The 16,876-nt window shown below is 38.3% G+C and overlaps 1 protein-coding gene across 2 annotated transcripts in view; it reads right to left on the bottom strand.

Annotated features, from left to right (window-relative positions):
- Nucleotides 1-16,876, bottom strand: part of SCAF4 (SR-related CTD associated factor 4) — a 59,188-nt gene that overhangs the window by 1,424 nt on the left and 40,888 nt on the right. The window contains exons 16-19 of one of the 2 annotated variants that reach the window (XM_068973020.1): nucleotides 16,229-16,386; nucleotides 14,718-14,883; nucleotides 14,542-14,628; nucleotides 14,193-14,384 (exon numbers count right to left, since the gene is read on the bottom strand). In XM_068973020.1, coding sequence (XP_068829121.1) covers nucleotides 14,193-14,384; nucleotides 14,542-14,628; nucleotides 14,718-14,883; nucleotides 16,229-16,386 — 603 coding nt within the window. The remainder of the gene's footprint in view (nucleotides 1-14,192; nucleotides 14,385-14,541; nucleotides 14,629-14,717; nucleotides 14,884-16,228; nucleotides 16,387-16,876) is intronic. The other variant, XM_068973102.1, reaches the window with a different exon arrangement.

Genomic DNA, 16,876 nt, shown 5'->3' with positions numbered 1-16,876 from the left:
CCATGGCAAGCAGTCCTAAAGACACATTACACAAGTTATGTGCACACACCTACCTAATACAGTCAGAGGTCCAAATATGTCACATAAGGAGACTAATATACCACACTCTGGAAAAAGTATATCAAAATGTCCTTCTGCACAGCCTTGATTAGCAGTTGTTTTACCACTCAAAATACTTGAGAGACACAATGCACTATGTCCTAAAGAGATAAAGCAATGAACTAGCTGAGCCAACTGAAACTTATTTCAGGTGTACTCTTAGAAATTTTTTACTCTAAGTCTTACTTTGACTTTCTATTAGGAAAAAAACTGAGTCAATGACCCAGAAAATCCAGTGAAGAGGGAGGTTTCTCTGAGTCTATGACATTAAAATGCTTTATGTAGTTAATGTACAGTCACATGCTCAGCCGCTTTGTGACCCCATGGACTATAGCCTGCCAGGCTCCTCTTAGAATTTTTCAGGCAATACTGGTGGTGGTTTAGTTGGTAAGTCGTATCCAATTCTTGCGACTCTGTGAACTGTATAGCCCGCCAGGCTCCTCTGTCCATGGGATTTTCCAGGCAAGAATACTGGAGTGTGTTGCCATATCCTTCTCCAGGGGATCTTCCCAACCCATGGATCAAAAACACTAACACTTGTAAAATAAAGATCAATACAAGAATGTAGAGTTTGTTTTCACAAGTCTCTTTTTAAAGCACAGCATAACATGTAAACTGCTATGCCAAAATGACTGCTGAACTATGCCGAGTGCTCAGCCATTCACCTTCTATTCATTTTCCCAAAGATGGCAAGACTGATAAAAGTTAGTGCCGCTGAAAGTGACAGTAACTACTGGTCTTATTTCCTACTTACAGGAGGCATTTTGCTTATGCTTTAGTGGAACAGTCAAATTCAACCCATCATGTATGATACAGAAGAGGAGGAAGGATTTGTTTCACAACTTAATTAAGTAACAGGTATCATCACCTCTCTCATTTCTCTGCAAATATTAACATTACAACAAGCTTCAACAAAAGGAAAATGTTCAGGTATGATCAGAAGGTGCCGTCTACTCACACACTGCAGACATGTCTTTGCCAAGTTGTAGGTTGTGACTCAAGTGGCAATGGTGAGAGAAACGCTTGGGCAACGCTGACAGGAAAATAACCTGAAAGCACACCCAGCACTTTCTCATCTTTCCCCCATCCCCAACATCTTGTTCTTTCATGTTTACAGTTTCAATCCCTTCCTCCCACTCACTTTAGCAAACATTTAAGGAAGTCCTACTAAATCCTCACAATAGACTTTCTGTATACATAATTATTACTAACATGGAAGACAAGAACTTCTACTTCAGTTTTTGCTCCTCCGAACATATGGTCCAATACTACTCTGCTAGACTCAGGAACTAAAAAGAGTGGACTGAAAATGTATGTGTATTAGTTATAACTCTTAACATGAAGTTGTAACTCTTATTGCTTTACTTAAGAGTATCTTCTTTTAAATGCTTAAAAAGAAACATTTGGTGAAGAAAAACCTCACACAGGAGTGACTCTGGACACATGCCTCAGAAATAGGAATAATACCTGCTTTTTGCTGATATTAAATGGGATAAAACACATAAGCATGAGCTCAGAGCTTGGCACATCGGTAAGTGCTGAAGTTATTATTCTATATATCTATTTTGACAGATGGTAAATATCCTAACACTAAGTATTTCACTTTGCAAAAACACCATGTTTTGTATTTCTGATCATTAAGATCTTATTAGCCTCTCTTGGTCCCCCAATATCCACCACAGTTTAGAGTCAAGCAGTTTGGTAACTGAAAGAAATTAAGCTTCCATGTTATCAGGCCTAAGAAAATGTTAATTACCATAATGAAAAGCCACAAATGAACTGGATGAATGAGGCAAAGACCTCGTCCCTTCATAGACTCTTCACACTTATACTCTACCTCAGAGTGATATGAAATTCACAGCAAACTTTCTTGATGCCATTTAGTGTACATTTACTGAGACTGTACCATATAGTGAGACAACCGGCATCTGAGGTATTTCCTTGCTCCCACTTTTTAAAGGAATCATATAGTACCAACACTTGTGGACTTAAAACAAGCAACATAAAATATTCGTACCCATGTACAGCCTCTTTCAATAGTTTATCACATACAGAAGCACCTAAATAAAATTTTCCTTTCCCACCAGCTTTTACTCAAGGATAAAAATGATAAATGTTTACTCTGTTAAAAGACTTGCTGTGGCACATTCTAGTAGCAAACTATAAGCTCAAGGGGCCAATAGCAAGTTTTAAATTACACTTGAGAGACGGGGAAGGGGTTAAAAGTATCTCATTATAACAAAAGAATTAAGTTCAGATGAATCTTTAAGAGGAAACAGATCTTTCCAGGACAATGGGAATACTGATGGGTTCCTCAACTACCAATTTGACAGCTGCCAAAGGCCAACCTCAATCTTTGTACAGAGATCAAATGGGCAATGATTCTTTGTAAAATATAAACCTATGTCTAGGAACGCATTTCTAAGTTCTTTGTAACATGCATCTGAGGGTACATATTGACTTAACAGGGTTAGCTTTCACAGCACATGCATACATATATCTTTTAATATTTATTTTGTCTAACAGGATCTTTATTGTGGCATGTGGGATCTAGCACCCTGACCAGGGGCTGAACTCCAAGCCCCTGCACTGGGAGAGCGAAGTCTTAGCCACCGGACCACCAGGGAAGTCCCATATAACGAAACATCCTACAGACACTTAAAAAAAAATTATTTTTAATTTTTGGCCACAACATGAGGCTTTTGGGATCTTAGTTCCCCAACAAGGTATTGAACCAGAGTCCATGGCAGTGAATGCAGAGTCCTAACAACTGGACCACCAGGGAAATTGCCCAAAGCATATTTTTATAAAGAAAAAAAAAAAAAAAAGCCTAATTTATCTATCCAACCTATGTGGATATTTGTATTTGGGATTTACTTAAAATATTATACATTCAAACACTTTTCCTCTTTCATAAATAAGCTGATTTCCCTTTAACTCTTTATGGGCCAACAAAGTACAAACTCCCCTCACAGTATTTCCATAGTACCAAATGTTGGCCTTCAAAATACACAAGTGGTAGAATTACAGATTTCTTTTGCTCATCTGTTGTTTGCAGTGAACAAAAAAGTACTGCTTTTAATTAAAGTTACATTTGATTAAAAAAACATATCAGGTGGTATAAGCCCCTGATAGGGATAATAGCTGAATTTCATTTTTATTAAGAAAGCTGATGTTATACACATACCAGTGGAATATGCAGTGAGTTACCCAGGTCTAAAGGACATTCAAAGCAATTATTCATTTTATTTCAAAGTTTGATGTGCAACATACCACGGACAAGTTTTCCAGAGTTACAAACTTCAAAAAAAAAAAAAAATTCACCCATATATATGTTGAACATTGAAGCTTTTTTTACATTGTTAACACATTTACTGTGCTGGGGATGTTGTTCTTTAGTCGCTAAGTTGTGTCCCAACCTGTGTCGACCCTGTGGACTGTTGCCTGCCAGGCACCTCAGGCAAGAAAACTGGAGTGGGTTGCCATTTCGTTCTCCAGGGGAACTTCCCGACCCAGGGATCAAACCTGCATTGGCAGGTGGATTCTTTACCACTTGGCCACCAGGGAAGCATGTGCTGGGGATATAAGGACTAAAAATAATAATCTTTTCCTTCAAACAGAATATAGCCTAGTAGAGACAAATGTTAATTGCTATAGGAGATGGCACACACTAGTATGGTGACAAGAGTAAACCTGATAAAAGTCGGTGTGTGTGAAAATGAGCAGAAGTCCCATGAGATGTCTGAATTAGGTGTCAACAGAAGGGAAAAATATTCAGGCCAACATTACGAAGGAAGGATATTAACCATCAAGAGGATGGCGCTTTTGAAAAGGCCTATTAGCAAGCTCAAGCAGTAAAGTGTGCTGTTACTGCAGCAGAATGTCTTCTGAATGAAAATCGAGAAGGTGAGGTTTATTATTGAAGCAGCTAGAATCTGTACAAATATAAATCGCTATCAATTAAAAATTAGAAAAAGAAAAAAAGATGAGATGTGTGAGGCTGAACAAGGTAGGCTGGGGCAATCCAGGTCTTCGATGCGTAATAAGGAACTTGGACTGATCTAGAATGGTGGGAAAACCACACAGGGATTTTTAGCAGGGATGGTCCTATGTTCATTTTTGAAAGATCCATCTTTCAGGAAAGCAAGAAGGGGAAGGAGGGAGGATATTAGAGAGTAGTGAGGCTCTTATTTCAAGGATCCAGGAAACAGAGGTGAGAGACGACTGAAAAAGGTGACAGAGAAGGAGGAACATTTAAGCTTTTCAACAGCAGAACAGGCAGAATCGAAGAGCTGGGGGCAAACAGCTCTCTGCTTTGAACGAGAGGACGGAGGCATCTATGCAATGCAGAAATTTAATAACAGAAGCAATTTTTGGAGACAGATGACAAACTTCACATGGTAACACTGAGGGTTGGAGAGGCCTGGGCTACGCCTGATGGAAATGTGCTCAAGAGATTGATTAAATGTATAGAGCTCAGAAGATTAGCAGTCAGGGTGCTAACTTATCCAGAATAGGGATGAAACAAAAAAGGGAGGAATTCAGACCTGGGGAAACAGCACAGTACACAGAAAACTCCAAATTTTCTAATACAGCAAGATTTTAAGGCAGACAAATTATTTAAATTCAAGTAGAAGAAACTCGTGCGTGTGTGCTAAGTCACTTCAGTCATGTCAGACTCTTTGCGACCCCATGAATTGTAGCCCGCCAGGCTCCCCTGTCCATGGAATTTTCCAGGCAATAATACTGGAGTGGGTTGCCATACCCTCCTCCAGGGGGTCCTCCTGACCCAGAGATCGAACTCGGGTCTCCTGCATTGCAGGTGGATTCTTTACCGTCCAAGCTACTAGGGAAGAAACTCTTTGGAGTTTAAATAGCCAAGGCTATTTCCTATGAGTCAAAAAGCCCTCAACTGTTCCACAACTAAAAAACAAATATCAAGATTAGAGAGATGCCACTGCTTTCTATAGCAAAGATGTTGGTAATCATGGGAAATAAGAAACAAGTATGTTAAAAGGCTAAAGGGGTGGTGTGGCAGGGGAAGGTTGATATGGTTGGAGACCAGTGTGGACCTTGAAATCTCAGAAGAATAAGGCTTGACTTATTTACTGTGGCAGAGACCAGCTGAATGTGTTACTTGTATTCTTTCACAGATGATGTAAATTTAAGTTGGATTTTTTCTTTTTTAAAAAAGCAAGGATTTATTATGTGAAGAAGGAAATGGGGGAGAGCAAGGGGAGGAAGGGCAGAGGGAACATCTGAAAAGGCCAATCAGCAGAAAGGATGGTGGTTCTGCCTCTTCTCCACCAATCATCTTGTCTTTCATCTACCACAGCCAATGCCCCTGGCAAGTCCTGGACTTTTCATCAGAAGCAACTTCGTTACTTCCGAATTCTCATTTTCAAGTACCCCAAACAACCATCAATCCCACTAGGATCATGTTCCCCATGCCGCTCACGTCTTTCCTTTCCTCCTTACCTGTCTTGGGAGTCCATGGTTCTCCCTCACCACGCTGCTTGGAAATTGGTTTTAAATGGAACTCTTCTACCTAATCTGTCCCTGAATATGGCTGGGCACCACCCCCAACATGCTGACTGGCCTCATTTTATTTGTAACTACAACCACAAATGCTCCCTTAATCCTGGCCAGCAATTCTAATTTCCGGAGTCAATTCACATTCTTACGCTTCTAGGTATGTTTCAAATGTTCCTGTTTTTCCTTAATTGTCTGCTCTTGCCTCGTTGGTTTTATATAGCTTCTGGGAGGTAAAATTCATATAGCCTACAATTCACCCATGTAAAGGGTGTAGTTCAATGTTTTTTTAAATATATTCAGAGTTGGGCAACCATCAAAATAAATTTTAGAACAATTTTTATCATCTCAAAAAGAAACCCTGTATTAATTAACTACCATTCCCCATTTCCCCCAACCTCCAGGCAACCAACATTCCATCTGTCTCTGTGGACTTGGCTATTCTGGACATTTCATGTAAGTGGAATCATACAATATGCGACCCTTTGTGACTGGATTCTTTCACTTAGCTTATCTTTTCAAGGCCCATCCATGTTATAGCATGTATAAGTACTTCATTTCTTTTCATTACCAAGTAATGTTAAATGGGTATGTTTTATTTATCCTAGTTGGTATAGCATTTTAAAAAAAAAGGCATTTAGAAAGACTTTTTCATCCACCCACCTACCACCAAACCTACCCTTTACCTGCACCTGTATCCGTACTGCTCCTTCCGTCTGTGAACATGTTTGGAACATGTGTTCCAAAGGCTAAATGAAGCCCCACACTCAAACCCCAAATCTAGGCCCCCCTCTCATCTACGTAAGAATATCAACCTAGCAAATCTCTCTTCTTTGGTGCATCAAAAATTTCCCCTCTCCCGGGTTTTCCAGTAATAACATGCTGGAGTTCTGTCCATCTTTTAGAAATTAAAAAACAACAACCAACCCTCCCTGTGGATCTCCCTTCAGCTCTCACCGCCATTTTAATGTTCCCCCATATGGCACATCTCCTCAGAGAAAGATGTCCAGAATCACTGCACCATTGGCTCATCGCTCATTCTCTCCTATACATATCCTTATATAGGCTTTTGAACCCATCACTCCAATAAAACCACATTTTCCAAAGTCACCCAGAAGTTTTCATTTTGCTAAAACCAGTTGGCAAGTCTCAGCGCTCCTCTTTGACCCAACAATGGCCTCTGATGGTTGCTGTCTCCCCTCCTCCGTAGGAACTTTCTTTACTCAGCTTCCAGAGTACCTCCCTCTACTGTTTCCTAGCTCCCTGGCTGTGCCTTTGCTGGATGGAACAGTACAGGACAGTGGCTAAAAGCACGGGGGTTGGAACAAGGGTACCTTGAATTCCAGGCACTGCCACAAGGAGCTGTGACCTCGGGCAGGTTACTTCATCTCTTTATGCCTCTTACGCCCTAGCTACGAAATGGGGATAACTGTGTTGACTTCAAAGGACTGTAAGGCTAAAATGGTTGATATATACAAACTCTTAGTTCTCTGTACCGTATTTTCAACTGCTAAATGCTGCAGTATTCCTGGGCTCATCCCTCGCACTATATCCCCTCCCTAAGTAATTTCACGACTGGTGGCTGTAAATGTCATTTATATTTGCTGACAACACCAGAACTTATCTTTACCAGTTGTTTAGCTGACATCTGCATCTATATCTCAAAACATCCAACAAATTTAACTTGACATCCTCACCCTAAACCCACTCCTCTTTGAGATTTTCCCATTTCAGGAATGGCAATTACACTACCAAATGCTCAGGTTAAAAAAAACAAACGAAGAACAAAACGTAGTCATTCTTGGCTCTTCTCTCACGTATGTAAGTAAGAGAGTCACTTTGAAGGCTCTATCTTCATCCAAAATAGTCCCCTCATTCCACTTTTAGCAACTCTTGCAGTTTGCTTTCTCCAGAATGGCCATATACAATCCTTTGAAAAATGAAAACCAGTTCACAACAGCGTTCACACCTACACTTGCTGTTGCACTCTCGACTGACCCTTGATAACTGGCTCTGAACTCATCATGGCTGCTCTTATGTTCACCTTGTTCCAGCCCTACAGCCTTCTGCAGTTTGTTCTCAGCCCAAGCTCCCCTTCTGTCTTCTCTAAATGAGATGCTCTTCCTCCGCATCTACACGACTCTCTCCTCTCATTATTTCTCTCTATATTACCTCCTCAGAAGCCTTCTCCAGCCATTTTATTCAGAACAGCACACTTTACACGACATTCCTCCAGTCCCGTTCTCTGCTTTACTCTCTTCACAAGAATATCTCCATGTGAAATTATTAGTTTACTTATTATCTAAGTCCCTGCTAGAATGTAAGCTCCAGGAAGATAGGCCTTCTCTTGTCATTCAGGTATCTCTAGTACCCTGAACGGTGCCTGGTCCACAGTAGGTATTGGGAGTAAACATGTTGAACATATGAATGTATGGTGGTGGCATAATCTGACAACTAAACTCATAGACAAGATACCTCTCAGGGGGCAAAAACAGTCTCTCCCCAGGGCGGTCTCTTTCCTTACCTATGAAGACCTGAAATTTATCTTGAGGAAAGCTGCAATGTTCTTTCACAACCTCCTTTTCTGCTCCCAGTCGCAGTTTCACCTTTTATGATTCCAAAAGAATGCCACTGTGGCACTGTGCATGAACCTAATTCAAAATCTGTTCACACAAGGAAAAAGATATACCAGCCACTCTCATCTCTCCCATCAATGCCCTGAGAGCCTCTAGGCATACAGACATGTTTGTTGAACCATTGAAAGCTGTCTTTTTTCTTTTAAACTACAGACCTTCAGGAAATTGAAATAATAGTACAACCCAAACATGTTGTACCTTTGCCTAGATTCACCAATTAATAATAATTAGGGCATAATTATTCTGAAGAGACTCCCAGGTGATTCTTCTAGCAGGTACTGTGTTGGGAGCTGGGGAGAATGAAAAAAATGAGCTAGTTTTCAAAGAATGAGAGAGAAAGCACATGTTAGATTGCATTATACATTACTACACCAAAAAAAAAAAAAAAAAAAAAAAAAGGAATGGTAGCAAAGACTTAAAAGAAATTTGAGTTTCAATAATATATAGTGTAAGTACACTAAGATGTATATCTACTTTTAGCATGGCATAGGACACGAAAACCCTAATTTTAAATGAAAAAAAAACAAACCAGAAACCATTATCTCTTAAAAATGACTTCTTGTTTTTTTTCACAAAATAATCTACAATAAGGTTTGGTCAATTTTCCTATAGATCTTTTATAGTTTTTTTTTAGAATTTCAGTTTGTATACAAAAGCATAACAGGTGTGACTTAGAGTTAAGAGTTGTATTACTGGACTCAAGAAGTCTGGGATATACTGGTAATCCATCATTGAATGAGATCATCCGTAATTTTCAGTGTTATCTGGAAAAAATCTTACCTGCAATTCTTCACAGCATTATCCTTGTCTACCAAAAATCAATCTAGAGCCCAGAGTTTCTGTCCCTCCTACCTACCTTACGCCCCAAAAGCTGTCAGGTTTAAATTAAAAAGAGACTCTCTAGGCTGGAGTTCTGCAGCCTAGAAGGTGCAGACAGAGATGGAGACAATGTGATAAGCACCTTTCACGTTTTTGTGCAAGACTTTCCCAAACTTTTGTTTGAAGTGCTTCACCTTCTGAGAAAATACAGTATATTCATGTATAAATTCATACCCAAAGTAAGTATTTGTTGTGGATTGATCACTATTAATCATTCAATGAACAATGTTTTTATACAAAGTTGAAAGAAGCACTGTGGTGAGTATTTTGGAAGCATTTCTAAGTATAAAACACTAGTGGAATAATAAAATACAATATTTAGAGTACCAATTCAAATATTTTAAAGCTTTCAAAGAACACTTTTATAGGACAAAGGGACATTTGGTAGACACCTCTAGGTTATAATTGAATATAACCAATATCATAACCAAATCTACAACAAGAAAAAAATTAAAATGCAAAAAGTGTTTTAAAAATTAGACATTACCATTAAAAAAAATATTGAGAATTTTCTTCAGGATTACTTTAAATGTTATTCACACTAGTAGATTGGTGCTCTAATGTTCTAATTTAAAATATTAAAAATTACAAAAAAAAATTCTGGGGAGAAAACTCTAAAGCTAAGTGAAATCACAACTCAAAATATTAATTTTAAAGTACAGTTGACCCTTGAAAAACACAGATTTGAACTGTACGGACCCACTTACACAGACTGCTTTCCCAGTAAATACGTACTACAGGGTATGTGGTTGGTTGAATCTACAGATGTGGGACCTCGGTTACTGAGGGCCAACTATAAAATTAAAAGTGGATTTTCAACTGCACAGGGGTTGAAGCCCCTAATCCCAGCACTGTTCAAGAATCAGGTGAAATTACAGAAGTTGACAATAAAATTGTTCATCTTCAAGACAGTATTAAGGTCACAGCTACAGCATAAAAGCAAATATACCTGATTAATTTACAAACCAATTTGGTCTACATAATTCTTGATGTGTTCAAATTATGGAAAATCAAACGCCAGGCAAGGAAGTGTGAAAAATCAAGCACGAAATACATCATACTACTGTCCAGCAATTCAGCTTGTAGGCCACTGATATGTGACTTGTGCTTTAAATCTTTGGTAACAAATATTATCAATAAGATGGAATCTTACACATACCCAATTCTTACTTAGAAAGTTTACCATCAGTTTATATAGCACTGTGACAAAACTGGGGAGAATCTCTGTATAATAATAATTAATGAATGTATGTACCTGACAAGAGAAGAGACTTTAATTTTGCACAATAGCAATGAGTCTGACTTAGCTTAATTTATTCCTTGAAAAGATATTTTGGATATGCTGGTAACACAATAGATATGTAACACAAACAAACATTTTTTTGTGTCATTTTTTTTTATTGTTTGGAACACGAAAGTAACCCAAATTTCACATTACAATGAAATTTTAAATAAGAATATGTTGTACATTGTATTAGAGATACATGTTATACATAAGTTTGGAAAAGTAATAAATACATACACTTACACAGTAAAGAGAATGTACTGAATTGCTATTATCTTTAATATTCCTTCTCTTCTAAATGGTCAACAACTGTAAACTATTAACTTTAATGAAATGACCACTGCTCTAGCAAGCTATTTGGAAGTATGAGGTATTAAGCACAGATTCCTTTAAAATCAAGTAATAAGTTATTATTGTGCATCAAATAGTTTTTATGTTTTCAGATTATCGGTTACTAAAACAATAAAAAATCTCTAGAAGATGGAGGTGGTTCTCTACAAATCTGGTGGTGTGGGCTACCTCAGCCCAATTCCAGAAACAGAGAGTCATCACTTCTAAACCAACACCTACACTTAAGTCTGATCATTCAGAAAACTCTTTAAACCAAACCATCCTTAAAGCACCCCACTGCCTCCTTCATAACCAAGGGCAACAACAGAATTTTGGAAGATCTGTTGAACATTTTACTGGCCCCTCTAGTTTAAAAACATCATTGCCACCTTTCAGAAATTAAGATCCAAGAACTCAGTTAACTCTCAAGGACATATTTACCTTTCATTGTAAGAAAACAATTTGAGTATCATGAATAGGATAAATACAGATACCATATCATGCTATTAAAATGAAATGCCACTACTATATAACCAATACACATTTTATCACTAAGCCATGATGGAACTTCTATATATGTGAACTTATCACCTCGTTTAATATACTGTAAAAATATCTGAGGCAACCATGCCAAGATACATACTTTCCTAAAAAAGCTACTTCTACTGCTGACAATTAGAACAATTTAAAATAAATTATAGCTACAGTAATATAATTTTAGAATTTCCAAGTATAAATACTCTTTATTCTAAATATTGTCTATGATATTTCTTACCTGTAATAAGCACCCACCATTCACTGAGTGCCTACTTTGTGACAGGCCCCACGTCAGGTGTTTATATATGTTTGTTAGTCCAACTAAATCATCCCAACACCCTGGTTTAACATTTTTATTTCTTTTCTCACAGATGAAGAAGCTGAAGTTTAGTCTCACCTCCTAGGCTTAAACTTTTCTGTATAGTGTAATGTTGCTTTTTATTATCATAAGAGAAAACATTAGAGCACCAAGAGAAAACATGAAAGCATCTTAGTTCTAGTCTTCTGTTTCGTGGCTGACATCAACAATATCCAACCTACTTACTGATCCTTCAGTACTACAATACTGTATGTGATTACTATATTCCTTTATCAAAATGATGGAATTGTGATCAGTCTTTTGGATAAATCCTCCTTTATTTGCATATACATTAAAAAGTCTCATTTCTATAAAAGGTCAAAATTCATGGGATACTCTTTTCAAAATTTTTAATTGAAGGGAAACAGAAGTATATTTTTTTCATGATTCAAATAAAGCTACTGCATTTTACTTAAAAGTGCTTATTTGAAACAAAACTGTTCTTATGCTATATCAGTTATTTTAACCTTTCCAGATCTGGAACAACCTTTATTTCCTAATTTTTTGTTTTCAAAGTTAAGGACAAAGATCATCGTCAGAGGTGAAGTATAAACAGCCCTACACTGAAAAGCATCCATCCACCACTTAATAAATGTTCCTCTCTCATGGAGCTTCCAGTCTGGTGGGTGGGAGGAGATGGACATCTAAGCAGGTACGTTGCATAACAAAAAATGCTAAGAAATTTGATTATTTTTCTAGCACTGACTAGCTTTGATTTGTTTTGTTTCACATGAGTTTAAATTACACATTTCAGTAGTGATAAGAAATTAAGGGCAGAGTTCCCAAAGCCTAAATGTTAAATAAAAGGCAGGATGTTTATTCTTGTTTGTTTTTGGCTGTGCCATGTGGCTTGTGGGATCTTGGTTCCCAGCCCAGGGACTGAACCTAAGCCACAGCAGTGAAAGCCTGGAATCCTAACCATTAGGCCACCAGGGGAACTCCCTGGGTTATTTATTCTTGAAGGCTGTTCAAAACTAGTGGTTATCAAAGTCTTAGAGATGATGAAATCTTTTCACTGATTTAGTGAATTTACTAAACCCAGAAAAAAAGCACAAATGCAAGCAAACAGTCTCAGGCGACCTAATATCTATGGACACCAGAGTAGGAAATTTCATTTCAATGAGAATTCGTAATCAGGGGCATGGGTATGGGGTGAAGGAAAGAGGGTGATCAGAAAATTCTACCCAACTTAGAGTCACTGTGATTCTTATATAATCATCTTATTACAAATATGGGGGGGGGGGTTGTAACAAAACTGAGATCCAAAGATACTGAGGTTTCCTGGCCCCCAGTCTACTACTGTTCCTTCTACTATGACTTCCATCAGGGCACAGACCTCTTAAGCAGCTTCCCCATCAAACAAATCATTTTGCATTATATAATGACCACTGGACACTACTTGTGACAAATTTTAACCATAAATCCTCTTTTACTATTACCCAGTCTGTGTAATAAAAGAAATAAAAATCAAGTTTATTGTTAGCCTAACCTCAGTCTTGGAGAGGGCAGAAGACAGCATGCCATTTAAAAACAAATTAATTTTTATTATAAATGCAGTACACGCAACAAAGTAAAATTTCCAACAGTCCTGAAAACTGCAGGTGAAAAGTAAAAGTCCTACATCACAAACCAATGTCCCACAGCCCTATATCCCAGGAGTATAGGGCTCTTTCCTTAAAAAAAATCTAAGATTAGGAAAACAAACATTTGTGCACACACACCTTTAAAAAATACAATGGGTTCACAGGATTGAAACATTACAATAGTAAGGATAAATTAACTACCCGTTATCAGAATCAAGTGTTAATTAAAGTTAGCAATACCACTTCAAATATAATAATTTGTTATAGGATGATCACTGTAACAAGTATATGGCATATTCATTTAAATTCAAGAAAGCAAGGGTAAGGCCTCTTAAAGATGTGAACAATCTAAACCACACTTCCTTGGATCTCTGAAGTTGAGTTGTGGGTAAAGAACACAACAGGTTAAGTCTTGTAACAGAAACTGAGGGGTCAGTGGAAAAGCATTGCCTCAGGCTGTGCAACTGTCACTCAGGTAACAAAGCCATTTTATTGTAATGTATCAAAGAGAGACTCTTTGCCAGCCTACAGAGAATGCTATCAAAGTCCAGGAATTTTAAATATATAAAAATTAATCCAGGCAGAAAAAAAAAACCTATGTTGCTTTAAAAAAAATTCTGTATCTTACTTATTATGCCAGGATGCCTGGGGTTTTGTTAATCATGGACTATGTACCAATTCCCGTTCATAGAGATTCGTATGATCACTTTTCTATACCAAATTAAGATGTGCAAATCCAAACTTTTATTCAAGACAGAGAAACAAACATGATTTCATTTTTGAGGCTGTCTCTTAAGGGTAGGCTTGGTGAAGACCATGTACACATATTTAAAAGAAAGATCTTCCTCCAAGGAAAACAGCCTCAGAGAATAATTTACCAAAATGAACACTGTTTCTAAAAAGACTAACTTGGGCAGGGGAAAGAAAACTAATGATAAAAAAAATGAACTTACCAAGAAGTGAAACAGGCTGGGTTACAGGAGGGGTAGGCAGATTCGTGGGTGCAGCAGGTGGCACAGCAGAGCCATACATTTTCACACTGTCACCAGACTCGGCGTTTCCTCTAGCCCCAGACACCACTGTTGGAATGGGATTTCCAATAGATAAGTCTTTTGTAGTGTCTTCATTTATACCAGCGATAGTAGCTAAGGAATATAATTACATCAACATGTGAAGCTGAATAATTAATTATCACCCCGGTTAACATTCTTTTGCTATACTACAGAACCTATTACTGGTCCATTCTCCCTCCTACTCCCAACTCCAAGAGGACAAGTGAACACAAAGGAAAAACATGCTTACAGTTTGGGATGCTTATTGGTGGAGTGTGAGGAGGAGGAATGGATACTGGTGGAGTTATAGGAGGTGGGGGTCCAGGAGGAAGAAAACCTAGAATAAGAAAAACAATGCCAACTTAAGTTGTGTCACTTTATTTCAGGCTCTTAAAAGAGAGTATCTTCTCAAATAACTTAGTGTACCTGGTGGCAAATGCATTGGGTTGAATCCTGGGCGCAAAAATGGTGGCGGAGGTGGAGGAGGAGGAACACCAGGCCCAAAGCCTGGAGGTGGAATTCCCAAAGGAGGCGTGAAAGCAGGTGGCTGGAGAGCACCAACTACAGGAGGTCCTGGCTGATGCGGTGGGACCTAGAAAGAAAGAAAGGGAAATGAAACCACGTATCTAGCCACCCTCTCTCTCATATAGTGGGTAGAGACAAACAAAATACCTTGCTAAAAAAACCCAGTATCTCTAAATTGTGCTTATTATGTGAATACACTTATTAGATAACAGCGGTAATCTGTACCCACTCCAAAACAATGGAAACTACATACTTTTCCCCCTTTCTAAAAATTCTGGGCTGCTTGCTCCATGTGGCTTGCAGGATCTTAGTTCCCCCACCAGGGATTGAAGCTGCAACTTTGCAGTGGGAGCATGGAGTTCTAACCATTGAGCTACCAAGGAATTTCCAGAAATCACAGTCTGCCCTCTACTTATCAAAGCAAATATCACGCTGTGATTCACCATCACCTATATTGGTGTTCTGCCAGAATATTAATGTTAAAAAATGTCTCACAGTCAGGTCAATTAAGTTTGAGGAATACAACTCTAAGAAAAGCTACCAGGTAATTTGCACTTTAACTGTGATTAAGATCACAGTTCCTGGGGTCAAATTGCCTGCTCCCCCTTTTAAGTCATTTTGTGACCCTGAGAAAGAGACTTACATTACACTCAACAGACCTCAGTTTACTCATCTATAAGATGAAAAAGTGCCAACCTCACATAATTATGGAGATTAGAGAATAAATAAATGTTGAGTGCTAATGCCTGACATGTAATACCTACCAAACACTTTAGTTACTGCTTTAAAAAAAAAAGTATCAACCTTAACAGATTAGTCAAGTTTCTTTAAGAGAGTGCTGACATACACTGAAACCTGCACTGGAAGGTCATATCCAAAAGGTCATGTAAAGAGTGCCAATTTGGGGAATCCATTTATAAAATATCACAGCTATCAAAGCATGTACTTTTCTCCTAACACAGAAAAATCGAGAAGCTAGGCAACCGCCCTGAGAGAGCTTAGATTTATCTTATTCAGTTTTAATGTGAGAAACTGAGGAAAGAAGGTACTGAAAGAAAAGAAAAATCTAGTGAATCACACATGAAAGTATGGATCAAGTACTTCTAATTCTTACCAACACATTAGTTACTTAGCTCTTAACATGTAGCAGGAAAATCACATTTCAAGTCAAGAAGTTTATGAGGTAATAAGATACTGAATAATCTGGGCAGATGTAAGGCAAAATGAAATTTATTCTGGTTTTTGAAAGCATTTATAAATATTAGGTCTGACATACCAATATATAAGAAATTAATATGCACATCTATGTACTCACATCTTTGACTATGAATCTAGACACACATCAACAGTAAGACTTAGAAAGGTATCTTTCAGACATTTGAAAGCTTCAACAACAGCCCCAGCGCTCTTACCTGTGGAGGCGGCACTGTTATCGGTGTGGGAACAGGAATAGGAGGCACAGGCACAGGCAGAGGCTTAGGTATGGGAGACACTGGTTCTGTGTGTGAGGTTTCGGCTCCTCCATTTTGAGCAACTTCGTTTTCATGCTTCTTGGGAATTCCCTTCCAATCTATGAAGAGTTAAAGAAATATAATCAGAAAGCTCTCTGATTTTAATATCATCAACATTAAAAAAAATCTTTTCTGGGTTTAAAATTATAAACTGAAAAGGTACACCTTTGTTACATATGTACATACATATATACACAGATGTAATAGTTCTATTTTTTATTATTCCCGTTTTATGAGAGAGGAAAACAAAGTCACACACACTTGGCAGAGGCAGAGATGGGATTCAATCCAGATACATTTGGCTCTTAAGTCTCTGTTCTTAACCACAATGGTGGAGGAGGAGGTCTTTGGATCAAAGACCCTGGGAGGGAGGAGCAGAGTTCTTTTTATCCTGGACCAGAGATGCCCAGAACACCTGGAGCACAGACCTTCAACACCGGTCTGCCTGAACAGAAATGCCTAGCTCTATCCGTAAGTGAAGGCACTGTGCACGCGCAGGGAGGTGGTGTGTGGGGCAAGTCCAACCCCGCACTTCTGACTGAAGCTCTG

This window comes from Capricornis sumatraensis, chromosome 1, assembly GCF_032405125.1.
Source record: "Capricornis sumatraensis isolate serow.1 chromosome 1, serow.2, whole genome shotgun sequence".
Lineage (NCBI taxonomy): Eukaryota > Metazoa > Chordata > Mammalia > Artiodactyla > Bovidae > Capricornis > Capricornis sumatraensis.
Note: the sequence above shows the minus strand (reverse complement) of the source record. Positions and strands in the feature narration are given on the sequence as shown.